Source organism: Eleginops maclovinus, chromosome 17, assembly GCF_036324505.1.
Source record: "Eleginops maclovinus isolate JMC-PN-2008 ecotype Puerto Natales chromosome 17, JC_Emac_rtc_rv5, whole genome shotgun sequence".
Taxonomy (NCBI): domain Eukaryota; kingdom Metazoa; phylum Chordata; class Actinopteri; order Perciformes; family Eleginopidae; genus Eleginops; species Eleginops maclovinus.
The window spans coordinates 4,206,017-4,230,950 of record NC_086365.1 but is presented as its reverse complement, the minus strand read 5'-3'; the positions used below and the strand labels follow the sequence as shown (position 1 = coordinate 4,230,950).

General features: G+C 41.7%; 1 protein-coding gene across 1 annotated transcript in view; it reads right to left on the bottom strand.

Moving 5' to 3' along the window:
• Positions 1–289: 289 nt before the first annotated feature.
• sema3aa (sema domain, immunoglobulin domain (Ig), short basic domain, secreted, (semaphorin) 3Aa) overlaps positions 290–24,934 on the bottom strand; it is a 32,939-nt gene continuing 8,294 nt past the window's right edge. Inside the window, exons 2-17 of the mRNA XM_063905520.1 lie at positions 18,850–19,010; positions 17,483–17,545; positions 14,084–14,203; positions 12,986–13,076; positions 12,779–12,898; positions 10,683–10,825; positions 10,416–10,530; positions 10,254–10,323; positions 7,842–7,986; positions 7,450–7,669; positions 7,023–7,114; positions 6,860–6,901; positions 6,472–6,629; positions 4,251–4,318; positions 4,014–4,159; positions 290–3,036 (exon numbers count right to left, since the gene is read on the bottom strand). Coding sequence (XP_063761590.1) covers positions 2,311–3,036; positions 4,014–4,159; positions 4,251–4,318; positions 6,472–6,629; positions 6,860–6,901; positions 7,023–7,114; positions 7,450–7,669; positions 7,842–7,986; positions 10,254–10,323; positions 10,416–10,530; positions 10,683–10,825; positions 12,779–12,898; positions 12,986–13,076; positions 14,084–14,203; positions 17,483–17,545; positions 18,850–19,010 — 2,480 coding nt within the window. The 3' untranslated portion in view covers positions 290–2,310. The remainder of the gene's footprint in view (positions 3,037–4,013; positions 4,160–4,250; positions 4,319–6,471; positions 6,630–6,859; positions 6,902–7,022; positions 7,115–7,449; positions 7,670–7,841; positions 7,987–10,253; positions 10,324–10,415; positions 10,531–10,682; positions 10,826–12,778; positions 12,899–12,985; positions 13,077–14,083; positions 14,204–17,482; positions 17,546–18,849; positions 19,011–24,934) is intronic.

Below are 24,934 nucleotides of genomic sequence, written 5' to 3'. Positions count from 1 at the left end.
AGAAAGTGTACCATTGATACCTGAGCTGGCCAAATCATCTTTTGTGATGCTCCACCAGCTTTTTTTATAAAAGACATTAAAAAAAGAAAATAAAGGATTCATTTTTTAAAGTTCTCCAATTCTGGAATGACCCTTAGGCCAAATTGATTTGTATTTGCTGATGGATTGATAGTTCTACTGTGTTAACATACAATAGTTGAAAATGTACCCTTTGTGCTACCTTGGATAAAATGAGTGCAGCTGAGGACACTGTGCTGTACTCTTCTGCCTGAAATGAGAACAAGGAGACTTTTCTTTTGTAACGGAGATGTTTATTTAGACAACTGAATGCATGCCAGAAAGAACCTTTGTTACAGCAGCGGTAACTTTCAGCTCTCTCTTTTCTAACTCTGAGGGAGAGACCTGAATCAGGGACACAACCAACTTTGGACTTTTAGTAGAGGATACTATCTTGACTAATTTATTGCATTGACACATTACTCCTGTCTTAGGAGACAGGGGGTACCGTAATTGAGTTCTAGTTTAAGGAGTTTGGATTGTAACCAGCTTTGGCCAGAGTATTGTGGGTTGTTGTATCACTGTTTTGGCAAAAGGACAAAAGTAATTCACACCTTGCTTTAAAGGAACTTTACCTCTCACACAAAACACGTAAAGAGACGATAAAAAAGATGCACTTACTGTAGGTAGCATTCACATGCAGTATAACGTGTCTTCTCCTTCAGACTAGGTTTAACATTTTTCTCCACTATTTCTTACAGAGATTCACAGCTAAAGTTTTTCAGTTTGGGGAATTATCTTACACATAATGGATACTGAATGAACAAAGACATGTTGATGGATTTAGGAGAAATAAAAATATAATGAAATAATCTGCCATGAAAGTCAAAAGAGACAAAATTGTGCTTATCGTTGGTGGGATCTGTCAAAAGTGTAGTAATGACACAAACCCCTGTACTCATTTTCAACCCTTTTATCCCCAAAAAGGGATTCCTTGACACAATTTCTGCCAGTTGGTCCATCAAAGCTTCCTTAGTTTCCGTTGTTTCTCCCAATATATTGATGAGCCAAAAATACCATAATATCAAAAATAAATGCAACCCTTTCACAAAACAATGAGCAATAAATAATAATCAAGTGGTGTTCTTGTACTGTATATGTACTGTATATACACAGAGTTAAGTTTGTTGTATATATGTACACAAAACAACTGGCAGTCTATTTCAGACTGGGATTTTAGCATAGCCTACAACTGGAATCAGTGCCCAGATTCTTTAAATCCCAGAAAAAGCAACAACATCATAACTTACACCGAATCCTGGAGAGCAGAAGGGATAATGCACAATGAAACTACTATGTTGTTTGAAACTTTTTGCCCCAAAATAGTATCACTGGTCTGGAAAGGAAAGACAATATAAAAGAAAAACTTTTTTTAGGGAGGGTGTAAAAAAACAAAAAAAAGCCTCTAGAATTCCATAAAATAACTAGCTTATTAAAACATTGATTGACGACAACATGCACAATGCTTTCCCAGCCTCAGGTGGAGAAATTATGAAGCACTTTCTCTACACCGCAGCATGACTTTGCAGTTTTTGCATGTATTAATGCTTCTATTTGTTTTTAAAGAACATAAGGGGCCACTGGTGCAACCCTTTCCCTTTTCTCCTTTAAGGGTGCTGTTGCATGTCTTCACTCCAAAGACTAGATGGAAGGCTCTTTCTCCTCAAACTGTTTTTCAAAATAAGAGTTTTTAATCCATTCCATGTACACTTATCTTGCAGGTCACATGCCCAGGCAGTGAGGACAGTGGATGCATCATTTCTGCTTCCATAAATGTCTGTGTATCTATTAATGTCTCCACAACTGTCCTCTCAGCATATTAAGTCCCTCTGCGTATGACCAACCTCTGCATATGAACAAACACCTCACTAAACATTTTTGTCCCAGTCTTATTTTAGTAGCTTATGTACAGGAGGTTGAAGTGTCTGCCAGGCAGTATCCCAGGCAACCAGCCATATCTTCACACATTTACAGTATGCATTCCAGTTTTCAGTCCTCTGTTAGTCTTTGTCCGTTTCTTTTGTGTCTTTGAATTAGAGTTTATTGTTGGAACATGATGGCAGCTCTTGTATTTCTACTTTTTCTAAGAGTGTGTGCTGCTGTTTTTTTATTGGTTCTGTTGTCATGACGAGGTCACTGAATCATACGTTGGACACACAATCTATAGAATGTGTGTGTTGATGTGTGAATGCATGGGTTTGTGCTTGTGTGTGTAGATCTGGTTGCATGTGTGCATCTCTGTGCTTTTTTTCCTCAGACGCTACGCGGGGGTCTTTGAAGCTCGTGGGTCCTCCTGTTGCGTCCCTTCTTATTTTCCTGCATCCTTCTCCACTTGGCTGTTTGATGGCTTCCAGCCCGAGACCCGCTTGAAGCCTGGGAACCCTGTCCGGTCCCCTTCTGTCCATTTTGCGTCTTCGAATTGTTCCTAGGTGCCTGGCCGATCAATGTACCCAGATTTGGTTGAGTTTTCTGGGTAGGCTGACCTTGTGCTGGCACGTCCACAGTTGGATCATCACCCTTGGGCCATGGCCTGCTCTGTGGGGGATTGCCTTGCTGCCTCTGGGCATTGGGCGCCAAAGCTCTAGGCCGTACCGCCGGGGTAGAAGTGCCTGTGCTGTCGGTTTTACCCTGAGCATTGCCATTGGGCGCCTTCCCCCTCTTCTGTTTGCGCTCTTTCTTCCAGACTCGATCGCAAAACTCCTCCACGCTGTTGAGGTCTGGGTGGTCCAACAGAGACAGGAAATCTCGATACCACAGCTTGTGCTTGGGAGAGTGACCTCCCCCGCTTCCCGCGCTGGGAAGTCCGGGCAGGATTTCACCCAGTTTCTGAGCGGGGATGACCTGGAGGTTGAGGCGCAGTAGGGGCTGGATGAAGCCGTGTTCCACAGCCTGGCAGTGGTAGATACCTGTGTCCGTCTGGGTCAGGCTGCGTATGAGCAAACCCTGGTCTGTAAGGAGAACTCTGTCATCGAGCTTGATCTAAAAAAAAAGAGTGAAGGGAGAAATTAAAACAGACAGATAACAGCACATTGTGAAAAAAGCACAACAAATTTAAATAAGAAGACATACTTTTATTAATCCCTTACAGGGAAATTGCTTTCTCTACTCTGTTGTGTTGACACACATTAAACACACAGAGGATATACATGCACAAACACAGAGGAAATACATGCACACACAACCACATGCAGAGGAGAGGTGGCAGAGCAGAGAGGCAGCCATGTACCCGGCACCAAGGGAGCAGATGGAGGTTAGGTGCCTTGCTCAAGGGCACCTCGGCAGTGGCCTAGGAGGAGAACTGGCACCTCTACAGCTACCAGCTCACTCCATATTTTTTTTATTTATTTATTTATTTTTCTGGTCCGATCGGGACGTGAACCGGCGACCCTTCGGTCCCAAGACCAAGTCCCTACTTACTGAGCCACTGCCGTCATTTAGGTACCAGTACCTAAAATTGTAGTTAAGTATAGCACATGAGTAAATCTACTTAGTTACTTCACACCACTGGCCAAAGCCATGGAAGTAAAGTGTTTTCTAATGAAATTATAACCTGTTAACTAGTGGTTTGTGTCTGATGAGCCTAAAAATATCACAGATCTGGACTAACTAAGAACAAATTCAACACCACACCAGTACCCAATGACCTACAGAATGAATGCCATGTTAAACAAAAACAGCCACAGCAGAAACTCAGGCAAAATGAATTGGATAAATTATGGGGTCAAAAGTCAATCTAAACATCCACACTAGGTTATCACCCTTTGTACGTCACTGAGTTTAAAGGTCAAAGAGGTCAGAGATCTTCGAAAGATAACACAGAGAACTGCCTTTTGCAGGGAGATGATGTTTTGTTTGCAGCAATTGAATTATCCCACTAATTCAGTTAACTTAGAGTTCAAACATGTGGCTTTTGCAATCATCCAGCTGCAATTTAATCAGCAATAACGTGCACACACCTCGTGCCTGCGGTCGTCTTTGGGCTTCTGCAGCTGCCAGTAGATGAGCGCTCTCTGAGACTTGGGGCTGCACTCCAGGAACATGCTGCTGTTCTCCACACCGTACACACTCCTGTCCTCCACACCTCCTAAGCCGTCCGCGTCTTCTGCTCAAACAAAACACACACACAGGTGAAGGGAATGAGAAGTGTGTAGTAAGAAGAGGGGAGAGCGTATGTGTTGGTGTGGAGTCATTACCATGATGCTGGAGATCTGAGCACTGCGAGAGAGGGTCTCCGTTTCTGATGTCCTGACGTCTGGTTCGCCTGGGGAAGAACCACAGAGATAGTTAATGGCTTTAGAGCAGGGGTGTCATACATGAGGATGACTTCGCAAAGTGTCAAAATGACAGAGAATACATTAACTGCAACTTTTATGTATTTTGTATGTATACATTTTATACATTTACAAGGCAGAGGGGTAACTTAACCCTCATCGATAGGGTTCACACTAGTTTGTGAGGTGTTGTGTCAGTTCAGGTGGTCAGGATTACTACATAGATGTGGAAATAACTATAAAATAATGTCTAGATCAATAACGTTAAATACTATATTGCTCAGTTCCAGTTACCGCAGACTAAGTGTGTTGTCCCTTTGTAGATACAATGTTATCTGTAAGATGTAATACACATGTGTAAATGATAAATTGAGGCATAAAATATTTTTAATTTGGCTTATTTTTCTTAACAAATGTCAGGTTGTTCATAATATTTGCAAAAAGACAGTAAAAAAGGAACCATTTGGAGTTGTGGTTATTTCTAGGTTATGATTTTACTGGTCCGGCCTACTAACTTGGCCCCTGCTGTAGAGGGTGTACTGATAATCTAAACAACACATGTTCAACAGAATACACCAGAAATGCCTTTTCCGTTCTACGTACTGTTTAGTGTCAACCACTAGGGGGCAATGTTACACAATACTTCTCCAGCTTCTGGAGACTGGGTATTCGTTGTACCCTTACCCCACTGTTAAATCACATGAGTGGAAAAAAGTCAAGCCAGGCAGAATTTTAAGAAACATAAACCTGCCCAGCAATGAAACGGCATGCCTCATTGCGATCCGATGAGCCGTTATTATGAAACACATAACACATTGTTTCGCCCTTGAAATGCCTCGTAAAAGCAGACCCACTCTCTGTCCCCTCGATATTAAAGTCCGGCGTGTCATTCGGCATTTTTTACTGCCTGACAGCGCGGAGTTTTCATAGCCTGGCTTCGCTGAGTAATTGCAAATGTTCCTGTTCCTAATTGTCATGGTCATGTTTAAAATCTCTGACAGGCCCTGTAAAATCAAAGTGAGGTGAGGTGGGGTAAGCCAAAGGTGAGGGGAAGGGCTGGAAAGAAGGAAATTAAGCAGAGGAAAAATCCACAAGATGTAACACAGAAACAGATGGAGTGAAACGGTCAGTGCCATACAAACTTGGACGCTCCTCTTTTTGTTTCTTTCTCACACATGTCCCTCCTCTATACATTTCCTGGGATAACATTCCTGTCTTTTTTGGCTTTCTCAGCACAGGCATGGCCCGGAGTCTGGTTCTCATTCTGCGAGGGAAAATATTTGCAGCATCGAGGAGAGGAGCCGGTCCTGGCCTCAACCACGGGGCGTGCCACCTCTACTGTAACCCCTGCCAAGCTGGAGTATACCCACTGGCCTACTTCTGCTGGTGTGAGAAGTTCTGGATGAATGAGCTGCAGGGGTGCAGTGTGTATGTGTGTGTGTGTGTGAGGGCTGTGGTGGTCAGCCTAATCCCGCTGGCTACGGCAAAGGGTAATTTGAGGGTGTGTTTGTTCATACCTCCTGGCTTCAGGGTGAAGCGGTCAGACAGCTCCTGTTGGCTATAATTTAGTGTGTGTGTGTGTGTGTGTGTGTGTGTGTGTGTGTGTGTGTGTGTGTGTGTGTGTGTGTGTGTGTGTGTGTGTGTGTGTGTGTGTGTGTGTGTGTGTGTGTGTGTGTGTGTGTGTGTGTGTGTGTGTGTGTGTGTAGATCTCAGCTGTAGGGCGCAGGATCACAGCTCAGAACAACTGTTACTGGCAGAAGTTACAACCCAGGATGTTGGATTGTACCTCTTGGAATGCACACCGAGTATTTAATCACTGTACTTTGTGCCCATATTATTCTGACTGCATATTACTTCCACATTTAGAAGTTTTGGCATGTACTGTGTACTTTTTGGGGGGATTCACAGCACTTGCAAATAGGCCGGTGTCGGTTGAGGTCTACAGAAACAAGGTTGTATACTGAGATGCCCTTGAGCATTGCATTTAAAGCCATTTGCAACCGTGGACTGCAGGTGCACTGATAACTCCCAGGTGTATGACGGTATTATAACAATGACAGGATGTTGCTGAAAAGAAGCATGCAGGCTCAGCAAACCCCTCAGAGGATAAACAGAGGTCAAAGACGTGTGTGCGTGCTCCTACCTCTTGGCTGTCGGAAAGTATCTGGAGCACTCACTGCCGTCCCAGGCACAATAAGGGTCTCTGGCCAGGCAGCACTCGGCGCAAGCTTTCCCATACACCTCGCACCGGTGTAGAGACATCTGCGAAACACCCAGGCCAGAGCCGAGGTACAGCTGTTGCTGTAGGAGCAAAAGACAGAGCGAGGATGTGAAAATGAAGTATTCCTGTGAGGCTCAATTGGAAAAGGTTCTTGTAAAAAGAAGTAGGCTGTGGGTTTGACATTCAGTAGGCACATTAGATATATTTGCTTTCATACATCAGTATTTGCTTAAAGGCCCAGGAGCTCTCACTTCTAGCCCTGTCAACAACGTCTGGATAAATTATTATGTGCGGGGGAAAAAGCCTTTACCTGCTTGGTCGACAGCTCCATGGCAGTAATGGGAGTCGGCTCCTGCACAAAACAAACAAAGCACAGCTGCTTTAGTACCACATATCTGGACACGGTGTGTATTTCTATACTGTAGGCATCAGCGTGATAAACTGCTGTTAACACTTAATATTTATGGTCATACCCTGAAGACTGTCATCTCCTCCAGCACCACCTCTTCCAGGTCGTGCCAACTCTCTCTGGGGATTGTTACCACCTTCAGCACTGTGCCTATATCTGAAAATGTATATACCATTGATATAATTCTAAGAATTTATCAAAAATTCACATGATCAGTGGTAAAATCAGCACTTGAAGTTTATTTACATATTAGCATGGGTATTAGTAAGCCATTATTACATTGAATAACAGGCAAAGTTCTTCTCAGTCTGCTCCAGGTTTAATTATACTGCCATATTTTTAAAATAGCAAGTGGAGATGAAGCCCTTCACTACTAGAATACATCCCTTCAGGCACTGGGGTAAATATATATATTTTCCTTCCATAAAAGGCAGCTTTACGTAAAAAATGCACATTAAGCAGAAATCATACGACAAACTGAAATTGTGTACCTGTCCCGATGAACATGACGTCGTACTGTCCGTCCTCGGCCTCCACTCTGTCTACCACCAGCTGGGAGAACTGGTAGTCCACGTCCGTCCGCACCATGATGGGACGCCCGCCTATCGGGTGCACCGGGTTGTACATGGCTGGGTGACCCCTGGCGAAGGTGATGACATCATCAGGGAGGTCCTTGGTGGAGTCAAATCCTCCAAATGTCTTGCTGGGGCACTGAGGGTCAAACCAAAATGGTTAGTTTTAAATTATTGACAGTGTATGATTAATGCATCTGTTAATTAATGCATTTGTCCCATTTTTACATTTTGCGCTGTTTCGTGCAAGTCTGACTTTATTGCGGGACAAATCTCTGCATTTTTAGACTATTGTTTATGTGGACACTCACAGTGCCAGGGCGGGGGTAAGGCACCCTCCCTTGGAAAGGCACCCACTGGTAGTTGGGTCCATCTCTGTGGGCGTAGGAACCCAGGAAAACCCTCCTGATGTCGGCCATGTTGTACATGCACACTGCTGAGCCTTTAAAGATATTACTGTGTAGAAAGGGAGAGAAACGTAGAAGGGATGAGACAAAAAAAGAGTTAAAGGATGAAGAGAGGGAGAGGGGGGTGAAAGATGACAGAGACTTAAATGATTGGTCACAAGACAGGGATTAGGAGCTTGTGAAATACTGAAGAAAGACAACAAAATGACCCTTCATCGCACAAAGACAGAGCAGAGCAGGGTTGTCATTAACTAAGTATATAAACGACAGATTGGAACTTCTTCCTGATTGCTTCCAGCCTCTTGAGAACAGACAGGAATTTGGGCGCACCACCAACAAAGCAGGAGACCTGGTTCACAGCATACTTGAAATCCCCTCCTATATTTAGCTCTCGCTTCAGCCAGATGGTCAGATTTTACTTTCACTTGCCAGACAATGTCCGATACAGGCAAAGTCAATCAATCACGCAAAAAAAGAGGGAATTTTGTGGATTTTATTTCAATTTAAACTCTGTCCCGGGTCATCCAGAAGACAGCAATCCGAGCCGTGACTCATCAAAGTGTTAGGCGTTTCACTGGAATTTTCCAAGATATGTTTCGTAAAAGAGTCATTTGAATATTCCTGTGGCTGTTTTTCTGAAGTCCATTAACCTCTGACCACATGTAATGCGGACTTATTTCACAATTTTAAAGACTTGTGATCATTTGCATGCTAAGAAATCAAGTTCATTAATCAGCTTTTTGTCACTTTTTACAGATGGCAGATTTTAATTTGGACATCCAGTCTCTTGCATGAGCGAGGAACCAAATGCTTCAATAAGATTCGGGACGTCCTTTGTCTTTCCGACTGCAATGGGAAGTTGTATCAGACTAATTAGGGATGTGGCTGGCATACACGCAGCCCACAGTACTCACCAAAGCACGGAAGATGAATGGATTAGCATTTGAAAATGTTAATTACAGCGAAATTCAATTAACTCCAGAGGCAAAAAAAAGACACTCCAATACCCATGCTTTTAGAAGAAGGGCGAACATGTGTTTGTGCAGATACACACAGTTTGAGACAGAGGCATAGAAATTCAGTTAACCCCACAAGAATGCGCACACACACACACACACACACACACACACACACACACACACACACACACACACACACACACACACACACACACACACACAAACAAAAAATGGCGGCACAATCTAACATTGATCTGTCAGTGGCAGCTTCTTCGTGCCTCATTAAGCAGTGATATTAAAAGCCGGTCCCTCGGAATCTCTGCCCTATTCATCTCTGAAAAGCGGCCACTTAGAAAACCAATTAAACCACTCTAATTCCTCAATGCCCTATAATTGAATTTTAAAGCGTGTGTGTGTGTTTGTGTGTGTGTGTGTGTGTGTGTGTGTGAGAGAGAGTATGGGCACACATGGGTGAGTAGGTGTGCACCCACCAGAGACCTTTTGCCTTGAATACATTTCTGAAAAGCCATACGGGGCTTGTGATGCAAGGCGCCCGTCGGTATGCGTCTTATCATTAGCAGTGATTGATGGTGAAGTGTTTGTCCTCTTTTCAAAGCAGTTTGGAGACACTACCGGACACAAAATCCCCCCTCCTCCTTCCCAAATGCAAATTCATCATCATCATGATAAGTGCTGCCATCTGTCCCATTTCAACTCACTTATCTGCGCCGCCCCATGCCTTCACCTCTCCGTAGGCTTCAATAGAGCCCCACCCGGCCATGGACAAAACCCCATTCAATGCCAGGGCGAGAGACGTGCGTTCCTGCTGAGTGAATATCATGTTTCTCTCGCTCCCTCCTGCTCCATAATCTGATTTCCCTACAAAACTCTGCCAAGGTTTCAGTGAAAAAGGGGACAGGTAGCGAGGAACAGGGGGAATCGGCTTAAAGCAATATCCATTCTGAGATGTGGGGAGGGGAACCATATGAGGGGAAAGCTAACATAAGACACCTGTAAGTGGATTACGGGACGGGGAGCGGGAATTTGACGCAGGCACGCCTGGCCACTCGCATCCTGCCATTTCATTTGGATGGTTAGGAAATTACAGATAAAGGGACGGAATAAAAGATTTGAAAAGGAATAATCCTTGAAAGGAAATATGAAGCGTGTGTACTTTCCAAACACACTGGAAATAACCTGTCTAGAACGGTTGCCGGTTGAATTTGTGTCAGCTCCTTGTGATCTCCTAGCAACTAATCAACAAAACAAATATGATACTAACAGCGTCTTTCAAGCTGTTTGAGAATGTCAGTCTTTGCACGCACATTTTGAAGGTCAGACAAAAAAAGATCTGTACCTGGATGTGGTGAATACAGCGTAGATAACTGGATTCTTCGGGTCCTTGGAGCTCATTAGAAACACGTCCTCTGAAAATACAAAGAAAGAAGGAGTGAAGGTGATGTTTATACGCAGCAATTACATTTAGATTACTTTTTGGAAATAAAGAATACACACTTACGTAGCTCATCAAAGTGTGTATCAATGCCGTTGACCCCGGGTACTGAACACATTAGCCGGGCTTTAAGGAACGTGGTCCACTTGTTAACAAGACTCCTGTGACCCCCCATGTCGTTCTGTATGGCAAAAATACCAAAAGGTCAATACACTTTTGCTAAATCTGATAAACACAGTAATTTCTTCTTCAAGAATGCAGATCTGTTAAATGATATATCCTTTGTTTCAGTTCAAACTGTGATGAGGGTTTTGTATGTGTGTGTGTTGTTACCTTACACAGTTGTCCTATCCTGGCGATGGTAGCCTTGCCCGTGTGCTCTCCGTCCATGGCGTTCTCTTTGAAAAACAGGAAGATCTTGTCGTCTTCAGGGTTGTCACTCTCTGGGATCAGGTGAACACCTACAAACCTGGGGTCTGGAAGGGGAAAGGGGAAATGAATAAAGCCCAGAAACAACATCGCAGGCAGTCCAAAGTGCATACATGTGTTCATTCACACTTGAATCATACAAAAACCTACACAAACGAAGGTTTTACGATCCAACCTCCGCCCCGATGACAATCCCTACACCCCTATTTTACACCCCTGAAACCAAATCCCCCGTGATATTCTCCAGTCACGGCTCAGTAATAACAGCCATTCACTTTACACCCTGGTGTTACAGTATCTGACTTTACCCCAAGTAAGCGCTCCAAGCCCAAATCCCACATAACCCCTTTCTTTAGGCCACATCCTCAAAAACACACATGGCTCTGATTGTCCCCGGTAACACTTGAATAAATTTAACTTGACTTTAAGCACGAGAGGAAATCAAAGTTAAAGTGGCCAGCAGAGACCTTAGGGCAGGGACATCTTCTGACAAAGTGGCAGAGGGAACGGGGAGAAAGTGGCCGCAGTCACTGAGGCGTCGTCACGCGTAAAACGAGCCTGTGTCTGAAAGCTCGGGGGGTTAGCTGTTAAGAAACAAGCAGTGCCATGTTTCGCCTGCATGGCCGTTTAGGATATAAAGTAACTGTGAAAAAGACGAGTGTGGCCAAAGTGGCAAGCAGATTTATAAGCGCTGTGCGGGTGCGAGACCTCTGGTATGAATCATGGGTACCACCACACAAGCCTCATAGCTGTATTGTGAATATGTGTTTATTAAATCTACACATTCATACATTTAATCTTACATGCCCTTGCATACAAAAACAGGCTTCTGCTGGTGTCGCCAACCATTGAGGTCATCCAATTTATTACATTTAATTCCCAACAAAAGGCCACTGTATTGAGTTGTGGTTCAATCCAACCTGAACATTGAATGAGAGGGCATTAAAGGGTGAAGAGATGTGTAAATAAATTGCCTGAATAAAGACTTACAAAGCCAAAGCTACCGTTTAACCTTAAATCTTTTCCAGAATCAGCTGCTGTTGAGGATTAATTCCCAAGTTTATTTCTCGTTACATTTGAGTACCATGTAACCATGTTGATAAAGGCTTAATAGAATATCCCTAACCCGGTAATCCGTGCAATTACAATCCTCCCTTTGTGGGGAAGGAGTTTTGCCGAGCCGAATGGATACAATCCCCCGAGTATTTGTTTGAACACGGTGAAAGATCGATGGGGATTAACGCTGTTATAATGGCTTCTCCTTTTTAAATCGCTCTTTATGAATATGTCACTGCTATCAGCACGGCAAAGAACTGTGTTTGTGATTTTTAGATGGTGCTGGGGGAGGGGGTGGTGGTTGAAGGGAACTGAGTGGAATTCGACTCCACTACAGGAAAACAGCTGAGAGCGGATTAGTTCTGTGGGAACGAGGCGGAAAAAAGGATGGCACAGCTTGAGGGGAAAGTTCAAACTGACCTTTTGTGGCTCCCTAAATCCTCTGCGGTGCCGAAAGATAGCCGGACAAAATGAACCGTCAATAACCCTCACTGCCGTGCTAATCTTACCAGCACAGGCAAATCCAGTGACTTTGTGAATGGGCTCTGATATCAGATTTCTGCACAAGAATGGGAATGTTTGGAGACAGGATAGTTCAATGCTCCAATGTCCATTGAAAGTTCAATGGTCTTCTTTATCCAAAACTGGCCAATGACAACGCTTTACTTCCACCTTGCATCGAAATATTTATTTTTACTTGGGCCGCAAGTGTCTTACATTTTTGTTAGAGTTTGTTTTGAGTTTCCAAAATATGTTTTATCTATTCTTGTTTTCTGAAACTTATATGCTTCAAGTGTAAGCTTGTAGATAGAAATAGCCTCTTGAAAAACCCAGGGAATGAAATATATTTGAGTAGACCAAAGTGATAAAATTAAGTCGTACAAAAACAGGTCTTCTTTTAGTTATTTGCAACCATTTCACATGCTAATAGAAAGCATTTTTACCATTCAGCCATCTTGAATCATGCTGCTCTGTTCTGATTGGATGTTGATCTCCCAGAGTACGGAAAATAGCAAAGTCCCTTCCCATGAAATCCGCAGATGTGCCAGAGTACAGCTCTCCATCTGCCAGTGAAGAAAATGCAGTTATGAATAAGGGTCTAATGTGAACATGTACTTCCTGGAACTAATCACAGCAGAAACCAAACTCACCGATCAAAAGCGAGGCTGACAGCATTTTGGGGTCATAGGGGCTTTTCCCGCGACCATTCTCGAAATGCGAGGACAGTCGAAAGAGATTATCCTGTGGAGAAAAGGGTCAAAGTTCAAAATGAGGCCAGGGAAAATCACTTAACAAGGTACATTTATAGCCTGTGTTTCAAATTACACCAAAATTTCATTTTAGAACAATCTGTGGGATTGGGCTAGAGCCAGGCATGGTCAATAATATGTTATTTTAAACCACAGTTGTGCAACAAAAAAAATGATGGGGAATAAAGTAGGATCATGCAGCAGTGTCTTTATATAGTCACAAAAGAGAGACCCGACATCTCATGTTTCTTCAAATCAATAACTGAAAACAGTTCTATAAACTCAAGTGAACCCATGCCGGCTCTTCTATTCTCAAAACCGGCATGGTGCAAGCAAGTCAGTCCCCCTCGCTATTGTGAGACTGCAGAACCCATGCCGGTACATTGATTAACCCGGGGGCTTTTATCAAGATGACTGATTAAACTTTTATAGGGGAGAGGTGGTTTAATTTCCAACAGCTGAAGACGAAGCATGTAGTAACCACTTTTCTTTTCACTTCCTCACACAAAAGAAAACTTTGATGACAAGATAATCAATGGAGGGAATGGTTACTGCTGTGCTTGACAGAAAAATGTGTGTGAGTGTGTGTGTGTGTCCAGCCGGTGTGGTTGCTTGCTTACATTCAGTGAAATACTTTCTCTGTCATTACACTGACAAATTGAAAGGTTGATTTTTAATTAGGTGTATTATCTCTAAAATGTCACAATTCTGTATTGAGTTTTATTAAAAAGCAATAATATTAAGTTGAACCTAATATTTGTTTTTAAACGCAATATTATTGCTTTCAGTTAACCTAAAACAGCTATGTGAAAAATGTTGACATACATTTACTTAAAGTCAACGTTTCAGTCTTTTTATTGTAGTTTATTGTAGCTTTTCTGTGATATTTAACAACAGATTAACCCTAACTCCCAATTGAGAACTAAATGACATCAGCATATACAGTATATACTGTATAGATCATATGTTGAAACCACATTAATGCACCCATTGGATTACCTCAGCTCTCTTGCCCATTTCCAGAAAAGAACAGATGGGGTGGAAGGCTCCTGTGCCGCAGATGTACAGGTGGGTCTGGTTGAAGGGTTGGAGGACCCGGATGAAGTTAGAACACTCTTTCTGGAAAAAAAAAAAGGAAACGTGGCAGATCAAAACCCCAAATTTCATAAAGTGAGAAATACATCTGGCAATACATTATGTGAATGTTATACCAGTCTCTGTTTATGTAGTAATTCAACCAGTATTATATATTTATGGTCTCACAAAGCATGTGAAACTAAGGCATTGTAAGCATTAACCTCCAAAAAGCCTCCTACATATCATATAGTCGTAATTAAGTTTGATCCTTCATGAAAATAGCGTTGACACTTTTAATAGAGAAAGGCGTGATTGGCTTGAAAATGGAAGGCAATAGGAAGCAGAGAATAATGGAGAGTAGAGAAAAGCTCTGTTGGAATTCCCTTTAAAGCGGGGAATTTCCAGTTGGATTTGAAATGAGAAACTGAGTCTCCTTCACGGAAATCCCACCTGTATCTCAAATCAGGCAAAATGTAGCTCAGATCTTTAATGATCCATATGTTTGAATTTACTGAGGGGGTTAGGGTTGGCTCCCCAGCACATGTTAATAGTCCCAGTGGTGTGAGACTGTTTATTAGAGTGCTAATCAACGGGATTGGTTAATGTAGAAGGTTATTAGCAGCCTAGAGGAGTTGATTTGGGCACATGTGTTTAGGAGATTAGTCTGCGGTTTTCCTTATTATATATACATGCTGAATGTCCACCTCACACACAAGTAGACATTGGCTTGGGGATCTGGAAACGCAGCACACATCACATCACATCACATACAGACGGATAAATTACCCAGATTTTTTCCTCCCTTGTAACACATGCATGTCTTCAGGCTACTAAACCTCACCGACATTTCATTTTTGCTGATGGCTCTCTTATGAGACATAAATGGATCTGAAGCTGCATTGAGAACAGGTTAGAGGGGAAATGATTTCAAACACCAAATTCACTTGAATCACACATTGCACCAATTTTACAAAAAATCTGAATTCTCTGATAGACAGAATATTGTGTATAACCTTTACTCTTTCGCTTCCGTAGTAATCTGCTTGAAGGAAGACTCTGATCATTTTAAAATGATCCCTAATCACTTCCTAGCTAGCAGCCTGTTAGCTTACCCATGCACAGGATGAAATGAAAGGGAAACAACACAACAATGAATCCCGCACAGAAAAACCCAGTTAAACCGCAATCTATTGGGGCTTTAAATAAAAAAAAACAAGTTATAGGAAAGACAGACTGCTGTACCTTTGGTGAAAGCTAGGCTAGCTAGCTTTTTCCCATGTCTGTAAGCAATGCTAACAGGTCCCAGCTACTGTACAGCCTCAAATTGAACGTAAAGACAGGAAAGTTGTGTAAATCTTAGTGTCCAACTCTCAAATAAGCATATTCTTGTCTAAATGTCTGAAAAGTATTTGTTTAATATGAAATTCGATTTTAATTTTAAGTCTAAATATTAACATGTTGTAATACAACAGTGTTGCATGCTAGTGGTTTACAACTGACCAGGGTTTATTCGAGCATTCAACAACTTTAGATCATTAACCCACCCCCTCCTCCAAAATGTCTCCACAGGACTCTTGCCAAGTTCACAGAGGAAGACTAAACTTTTCTTGTGGCTGACCTCAACTGTGTAGGTCTCTGCGACTGTGTGACTTAATGACTTTACCCTCTGCAAGTTCTACGGTGGAACAGCGTGCCCCCACATCCTTCTCACGACCTTATTATATGCATTTCACCAACTCATAAGATCCTCACCCTGCCCAATGTCAGCTCTGTTTAGGATTTGACATGGCTTTCTTCGACTTTGCCTCATGTGGTAGGTAGGTTGCACATAAACACTGACGTACCTAAGTTATACAAGTCACTCAAACATGCCGCTCTGTCTTGCCCCAGGTGAAAAATGGTTTCCCTGATCACAAACCATGTCATTATGTGCAAACCACATCACCCACAGAGGATAAATGCGTCATAATTAAATGAAACTAATGACTCTTTTTTGACAGTGTATTGATGCTGATTTTCCATGGGAGAAAAGGGTGGACACATTTGTATGCGGTTTGTATTTATTTGGATAAGTTAAGTGGATTTTGAGATTAAGTCCCAAAGTTAATATTGTAAATGCATTGGAAACATTTTTATTCGTCCCATAATATGTGTAATAGCTGGAAATAATTTTAGAAATGACATCAGGCCCTTCTTCGAATTTCTGTCTGCACTCCAGGATGTGAACACTTTCTTAGTTGAATCAAATGCAACAACCTGGGCCATGTTTCGCACTCATCCAGCCAGAGAGAATGATACAGCCATCAGGGATTTTGGAGGGGGGCAGCTGTTACATTTGTTCTGCGGCTATAAATTGTGGTTAGAAGAAATGCATCACTTTGGGGAGCTCTGAATGCTTTAGTAATGTCCTAATCAAGGCCTGCTGCACTACGTCTCTGCTCTTACCGCCTCATTTTCAAGGGTAAACATTTTCACAGCACGCAAATACCTCATCATTGTGCTTTGTGTGATTTTGTACTGCCAGAAAAAAAAAACATTTTTTCCACAGCGCGAGGGAGCGAAGGTGTAGCGTTGCTTGTGTTGCGACTGTGTGTTTGGGCGAGAATCCCACAAAGCTGGCGGCGATCAAGACCCGAGAAAAAACCTCTGTGATTTGAAATGACTATGTAATTCTGGATTATCCAAAAAACCCTGCAGCCGCTGCACTTCAGACTCATCCAGCCATGAAATTAAGATCGATACAAGCACACTGAGAGCCTATCCAAACAGCAACACCGAGATAACACACAATTACACCATCCATACGCAAACAATGCTGGTGGCATACAGTATGTGTTCAGCAAACTCCTGCACATGTGAGCCAACGCTCCGCCAGATAACAGGAAGTCAAACATTACACTCCTACATAAATATGCACACATGCGCACACTCCGAGGCACAAACATAAACATACTCCCGACATTAAAGTGTTTGTCACAGCAGCTTATAACCTCTGAGGTAATGCGTCATTGTCCTAGAGGGACACTGTGTACACCTTACTGTGACCGAACATCTGGCATACAGTGTGTTTTATTATAGGTGCCAGTGGGGATCGCCTATAGAGAGTACAGTGTGCCAGAGGAGAGATGAAAGATGGGTACTAGCTAATTTCTGGTGCTAGATCCAGCAATTGTCTCCTATAATGTATTGTTGCGACCATGCGTTTGAGAGTAAGTTGAAGAATGTCATGGATGCAGGACTGATGTATAATTTGTGTCACAATGAAGGCAATAATTATAGGCAAGAGATCAAACAATGATGCCATCATGAATGTGGACTTACCCCAAGGTCTTTTCCTGCCCACTTGCATTCATCCCTCTTGGAGGGGGTGGCAGGCCACGCAATCTATGTAAACAAGAGGAAGACAAAGTCATATTGGGTCGGAGGTGCAGAGCTCATATTTACATGGTGTTCAAGAAACATGACGGCAGTGAGTCAAAGCAGTGAATCAGGGGAAGCCCACATTTTTATAATTCCTGGGGAATGAGGAATTGGCCTGTTATATAGTGACAGATCCTAACTTACTCACTTCCTTATTTCCCTTTGCATTCCTGGTCATACCATAAGTGTTGTGTGTACATATGATGCATCAGAGGATTGCTTTTTAAACAGTTTAATGATAGGGTGCATGAAAGTAGAGATGGAAAGGGGTTATGGTGACTTGTAAATGAAACATGTTCTGTGTTTATGTGAAATTGGATAACATACATTTGTAGGAACATGTAGGATTATTACCCTTGACACTTGCTGTTTATTATTGTTTAAATATGAGTTCTGGTTCAAATCATGGCATTAAAACTAATTTCTACATTTCAAATCCTGAGTTGTACTTCTTATAAAAAACATGAAGTGTTAAGCTTTTGTGTCATTGTTTTGAAAAAGAGAGGACTTATTGTGAAATAACTGAACGCTTGTGCTGTCAAAAGAAATCTGTGGCCCTCGGTGTCACATGAATTATAAACACACATGGCCACAAAATAATAATTATATACTAAGAGCGCGATTGAGCAAACTTTCTTTCTGTTGGCTCTTCAGATGTGGATAGACAAAGGCAATATATGCACATGCACGTTCATGCATTTTTATTTTTATACAATACACACACATTCCTCATTCTATTCCTAGACTTTATCTCTCTCTGGATCAGCTGAGTTTCCTTCTCTTCTGCACTGCACATTTCAGGATAATTACATTAGATTTGCTTAATCACCTCTTTTTAGCCTTTACAGTTAATGATGCAAAGATCATGATAATGATGCAAAGATCAGAACAAAAGAGTGGAAAAAAACACATCCGAGCCAAGGGCAAAAATAATTAAGTAACACACTCTCTGTCTCTGCGTTGACTCTGTGATTTTCAGCACTTTCATTCCCCTGCTCGGCTCTCTGCAGCCTGCAGGCAAGTCTGTGTCTATGATGGCTACCCCAATCTGATAAAAACACTGTTAACCTAGTCCAGGTGGAGTAATGGAATTATGGACAGCCCTGTCTGGACCGAGACAGACAGTGGGAGGGATAGAAGGAGGGGAGAGAGACGAGGTGTAATGGACTCCAGAGGGAGAAGAGAGGAGAGACATTTTTTTTAAAAACTCCTCAATAACTGGACCAAAATAACTTAATGCATTGAACTCTCACATATATAAGTTTTACCATTTTGTGGTCTCTGTTGATGTTAACGAGGTCGAATGAGAAGATGTGGTCCTCTGCTCCGACCAGTAGTCTCCCTCGCTCCTCGTCCAATAGGAAAGCGTCGTAGCTCGAGCTGTTGGCCAAGCCGTTGAAGGTGACGAGGTTACTGGACTCCAACATCTCTGCAGAAAAAGAGGAAAAGTTGTTGGTGTCGATCATGTGGAATAACGAAATATTGATAAAGAACAGGTTGAAAATCAAATAACAAATTCCACATTATACAGTGCACTACTTTAGAAACACACTGAATAAACTGAAACGTTGACTAAAATTCAATGTATTATGCCAACTGATTTCACACAACTGTATGAGGTTAGTTGAAAGCAAAAATATTAAGTTTAAATACAAAATATTACCTAACCCCAACCCTAATACAGATATGAGAAATTGCAGTTGAAATTAAAGTCAATGTTTCAGTTTACATTGATACAAATTGGATTATAATAGCACAATTACTCACACTTGTGTTTCACTATCTTAAAATATATTTGCAATGAAAATGAATCAACATTAAATGGTGGTAGTGTTGAAAAAGTGGTTGTCTTCGCCCAAAATACAAAAATAATTTTGCTCGCCCCAAACCGTTATAGGAAATCAGTTACTTTTTTCATGTTTCCCTAATTGCTTTTCCACCCACGCATTTGCACACACAGACACACGTCAGTCAGGTATAGCGTGAGACATTTGAAGTGAACACAGCATGCTCCAATCAGGGACACGGTTCAGCCTGCTCAGCCGTGTGATTGGTTGAATAATTCATATGGAGTCAGGGCCAGGGGAGACACTGTTTGTAAGTAAGTATGTGTGGGTGTGTGTGGCATGTAGCTGTAAATGGGTTATTATGTAAATCAGCGTTCAAGGGTTTGTCACTGAACATGGAGTTCTGTGGAGCTCCTTTCAGGTGTACGCAGTCGTGAAGTAGAAACTAAAAACCTGCAGACAAGATAAATGGAAACCAGGTTTAACATATGGGTCAATGTCTAGCCAGACCTCGGACAGTCAAGTTAACTTCTAACCACCAAAGATGAGTTCCTTCAACTGTGATGTTTCATTAACAGAAAAAACACACTCCCTTTCTAAACCAGGTTAAACACTCCATTGAATATTGCTGAAGTGAACCTCATGTTTCAAGTTGTACCAAACTGTTCATTTATATCAATATATCAATTTTGCATCAGCATAACCGGAGTTCAACAGCCATGGGTTGATAAAGAGTTAATTAATCAATTAAACATGCAGAATTTCCTAATACTTTTTTAGTTTATTGTTGAAACCAAACCTGAAATGATGAGTCGATTTCATTTTTGAACTGACAGAAAACTTAATTGGTAAACCATTCAGATGATAGGCTAACAGCTTTAATAAATTATGAAGTAAAATTCAGTGTTTAAAATGAAAGGATCTGCTTTCTTTTTCAGTTTATTGCACTGCAAATGTAATATCATTATTATGATTATACATTTAATATATATCTGAGTCGGGTCTTGACATTTTTAACATCCCCTTTTCAACATGTTCCGACATTTTGTAGACTAAGCAAATGATTCATTAATAAAAAATAGAAGATTATTCAAAATGATGGAGCCTAATTCAAATATGTATTGAAATTTCCAAAATGACTACAACAGTGTATAAATAAACTTCCTTAGTGACTCTTCCAACCCTTCATATCGTCTAACAACTAAATATATATATTTATTTTGTAGGGTAAATTCCTGTCAAACTGTCTATTGTTAATTATAACGAAGAGCCAAACAAGGGGACATCAAAGGTGATTGGATAACAGATCACACAATTATTGTGCAATTTTAGTTTAGTTTCTTTTAATATTATTCTAATAAAAGTAACATTTTGTTAACAATAACAATATAAAACCTTTAATTAACCCCTTCATTTAGTCACAATGGAAGAATTTAGTATATGAAATGTATACAATGGAGAAAATAACCAGAAACTAAGTTAATATCTTTGCTGAAAGACAGAGAAATTGGTAAATTATGGAACACAAAACATTTATAATAACCAGATGCTAAGATCTGACAATTATGAGTATTAATGATGTTTCCCTTTGTTTCTTCTTTTTCTCTTTCTTTCATCTCTTTTCTCGGTTTATCAATAATTATGTAGTTATTTTATGCATCTTAGTGTTTATTTTTTCTTAAGTATGCCTTGTAATCAAATCATTTCTTAAAATGCAAATAAAAAAAGTGACCCCTTCCGCATCAGCCTCCACTTGGTCCATTTGATACACACCATGTGCTTTATATCTCCACTACAGGTACAGCCTTCTAATACATCAGCCTCACCATCACACTATCATCCATCATCATCAGTGTCACCATATAGCACGGACACACACAGGCACATAATACAGAAACCAGCACACATGCACACACAAACACCACTGTATATAGCATAAACACACACATTCACACACACACATCCACACAGTCCGGTCGATGCATTGTGATCTCACTGCTCTCCCTGCATCGCGCTGATTGACGGGCTGCTATAGGAGCCATCTGCGCCCACTCACACTGTGTAAGATCTCGGACATCTGTGTCTACATAAAAGAAGGAATTGATGGTAGGGGAGATGGAGGAAGTGGTGTGTCGACCGTGTGTGTGTGTGAGGAGTAGCAGTGGGGTGGATGAGAGGGAGTGGTCGTCACCTAATAAAGACGGTTGCAGCTCATCTGCGTCATTTGGATATCAATTTTTGAGGAAATGGAGTGGGTGGGTGTGGGCATGAATGGAGGTCTGTGGATGTGTGTGTGTGTGTGTGTGTGTGTGTGTGTGTGTGTGTGTGTGTGTGTGTGTGTGTGTGTGTGTGTGTGTGTGTGTGTGTGTGTGTGTGTGTGTGTGTGTGTGTGAGAATTCGTAGTGAACCACAGATGGGTTGAGCGTATGCGTGTGGGTTTCAGTGTAGGTATATTTTTCCACACTGGCCATTCTATGGACATCAACGTCCTATAATACTGAAACAACGATGACGAGACATTAAATACTGTAGATAAGACGTCTAAGCCATTTTGTAATCAGGTGGTAGCCAATCAGATAGCCTGTTATTCTCGGTTTACCAATCAGATATGAAATCGCAGGGTCAGGAAATGAGTTAGAGTAGAGAAGTAAGCAAATGTGATTTCCAGTCCACAGAAACGTCAAAGGAGGTCTTCTTATGTTTCAAACATTAGGTAACGGAAAAAATAATGTGCGTGGCAGGAAGCCAAAGTGTAAAAATGGGAATTGAGTGGAAAAAACAATAGTTTAAGGCTATTTAAAGATAACATGAAAAGTTAGGAATGGCAATGTAGGGCAAACCGGTCCGTCACGAAAGGTTTCCCCCAGTTGGGCAAAAGAAGGAAAAACACACACGCATATTTCAACACGTGGCGATCCCCCGACAAAGACACGGTGGCCTCGGCCTGCACATACAAACACACACAGAGAGGCTTTATCTGAGCTGGGATCTGCTGTGGTTTGGAGAATTGGAGGAACTGGGCGTAAGCACCTAAGGACCTCTAACCTAAACACAGACACGCTCGTTTGGAAATGGAGCACGGGCAGATTCAGGGCGCGCAGCACGGCTCATACAAAATACAGTAACCAAGCAAAGACAAGAACCCTAGAATAACACACACACACAGGGAGGCAGAGCAGGTTCAACATGTCTTCACTGCGCTCTGCTTCTATAATGCAAGTAGACCCCCCCTCAACTGACATGCATATATAATATATAATATTGACCTAAATGTTTACAGCGCATCAATTCTCCCTGAACACACACATTCTTCCCAGACTAAGTTGTAATCCAATCGTTTTTTCTGCCTATGCAGCATGGAACAGTGCGCACACTCAGCAGCTTCCACCTCCAACACACTCCCTGGCCCCAGACCCTTCAACACACAGAAACACACGCATTAAAACACACCGTCTAACACACACACACACACACATGCCACACGCGCTCCCCTCACCACACACAGTCTGCTTACACTAACCACTGGATACACATTTAAACATATACTAGTGCATGAATATGGATTCCACTCACTTCACACACACATGGCGACACACACACTCTGTTCACTTTCATCACACTTTCTCTTGTTACATGCATCCTCTGTCTGCTCTTTTTCACTCGCACATTCTGTTTCCTACATATTAAAAAACACACTTTCGGGCGCAGTGGGCCTCTCTATGCAAACAGCCACAAAGATGCAAACACACGCACACACACAGATGTTAATATGGAGACACATCTGTGTGCGTCCAAGATATAGTGAAACGGGCAAATTTGTTTTTTAACGTTAAGATTTAAAGTGGGAATCTAATAGGTATTGATACAGATACAGCATTGTGCAATATGCTGAGTATTACATTTATAATGATTCATTTGCTTTTTTTCAAATTCAAATTATGCAGTTTAACAACTTCCTGCCAATCCTGCTGACTTAACCCATGACCGCAAAATACAACTAAAATAATACCATGTAGTGACTGTAAAAGCAATTGTTACCAGAAATTGCAATATTAATAGTTTAGATGATGGTAGACTGATACCTAAATATGAGTATAATGACAACTCTGCGAAAGTAATTTGAAATACTAAGCTGTACAAATTTACCCCTAATACTAGTTAAAATATGGTTGAAAGATGCAAGTTGGATCATAAGTTATTGATATATATATTTGTATTTACGTGCTGACTACCTTGAGGTTGTATGCCTTCCTTTTCATTATAAGTCCAACACAAACACTATATATTCAAGAACCCCACTTGAAACTGGCAAATACAAGCAATTCATTCAAATTAATTATCATTTGTCCCTCTGTCACACTCCATTATGGAAAATAACATGGCTCTTGTCTTAAAAAGCCCCGGGAAAAAAAAAAGGGCTACATTTAAAATTCAAGTGCAATTGTCTGTGGAGTACTCTTCACTCCCCCATCCTCCGAACAGGCAGGCGCTTTACACGCCCACATGCCACGCAATAGCGGAATAATGAAACTGCGTGAAAGAAAGGCGACAGGGTATTAAATTATGTTTATCTGACTGTGTGCGCGCCGCTGAGCGAGTGTGTGTTTGAGTGACATTAAGTATAAAAGCCTGACAGAGGAAAACACTTGACTGAGATTCAACAGATGGATAATATTCCATTAAACTAATGCAACACTGTTTGAGTGTTCCTCCCGTGCGTATATACAGTACAGCACAACAAGAGGAGAGGGAGTTTCGACAAGTATAAATGTTGTGAATGTAAATGGAACCTTTTTTTTATTCCCTTTTGGTTGACAAAGCTTTCTTTTTCTTCTGCTCTTGGCAAAAGGTTCCTGACTTAGACCCAAAAGGTGTGATTCTGTGGTCTGTCAGAGTGTGTAAGACTGTTTTACTAAAAAGCTGACAGGCAGGGAAAAAAAGACAGTTTGAAGATGGCAGCTCAAAAAGGAACTGAGAATTACACGTGTTTATCTTTATAATACAAGGCTGGCTTCAGAAAAGCAAAGACACAGTTCTGTAATATCTCCAGTGGTTTAGGTTTGGCATGTCAATCCTTCTGTCTGTCCCATATCGGCCTCCGAATGCTTTCTTTTTTCTCCGTGTGTGGTGCGGTGTGCGTTTTCCGGCTCTCACGATGGCCTCTGCCACAAAACACAGGTGTCAGGAGAAAAAAGAGGAGGCCTCATGGAAATTTGCTGATAGCTTTGCTTAACAAAGTGTTCAAATATTATCCTAAGCTCAAGGATATCCACACATGCCTCAAAAGTTCACCTCCCCACTCCCTCCCTTTCTCTCTCTTTCTAAGCACGGAAGCAGGTGTGGGTTGGTTTCCATGGTGACGGTGAGTATAACACAACCTGAGTCGTTGGATTTCTCATTCAGGTTCAGCAGAGTGACAGGAAATGTGCTACCTCGCACACGGCGCCGTGAACCCTGCGATTCAGAAGAGCTTCCACATGTGTTTTAATACAATGGGACCGATAATGTGAAAGTGTGTGTTGAGTGATTATTCATTACAAACACACTGAATATGATTTTTCTGTTG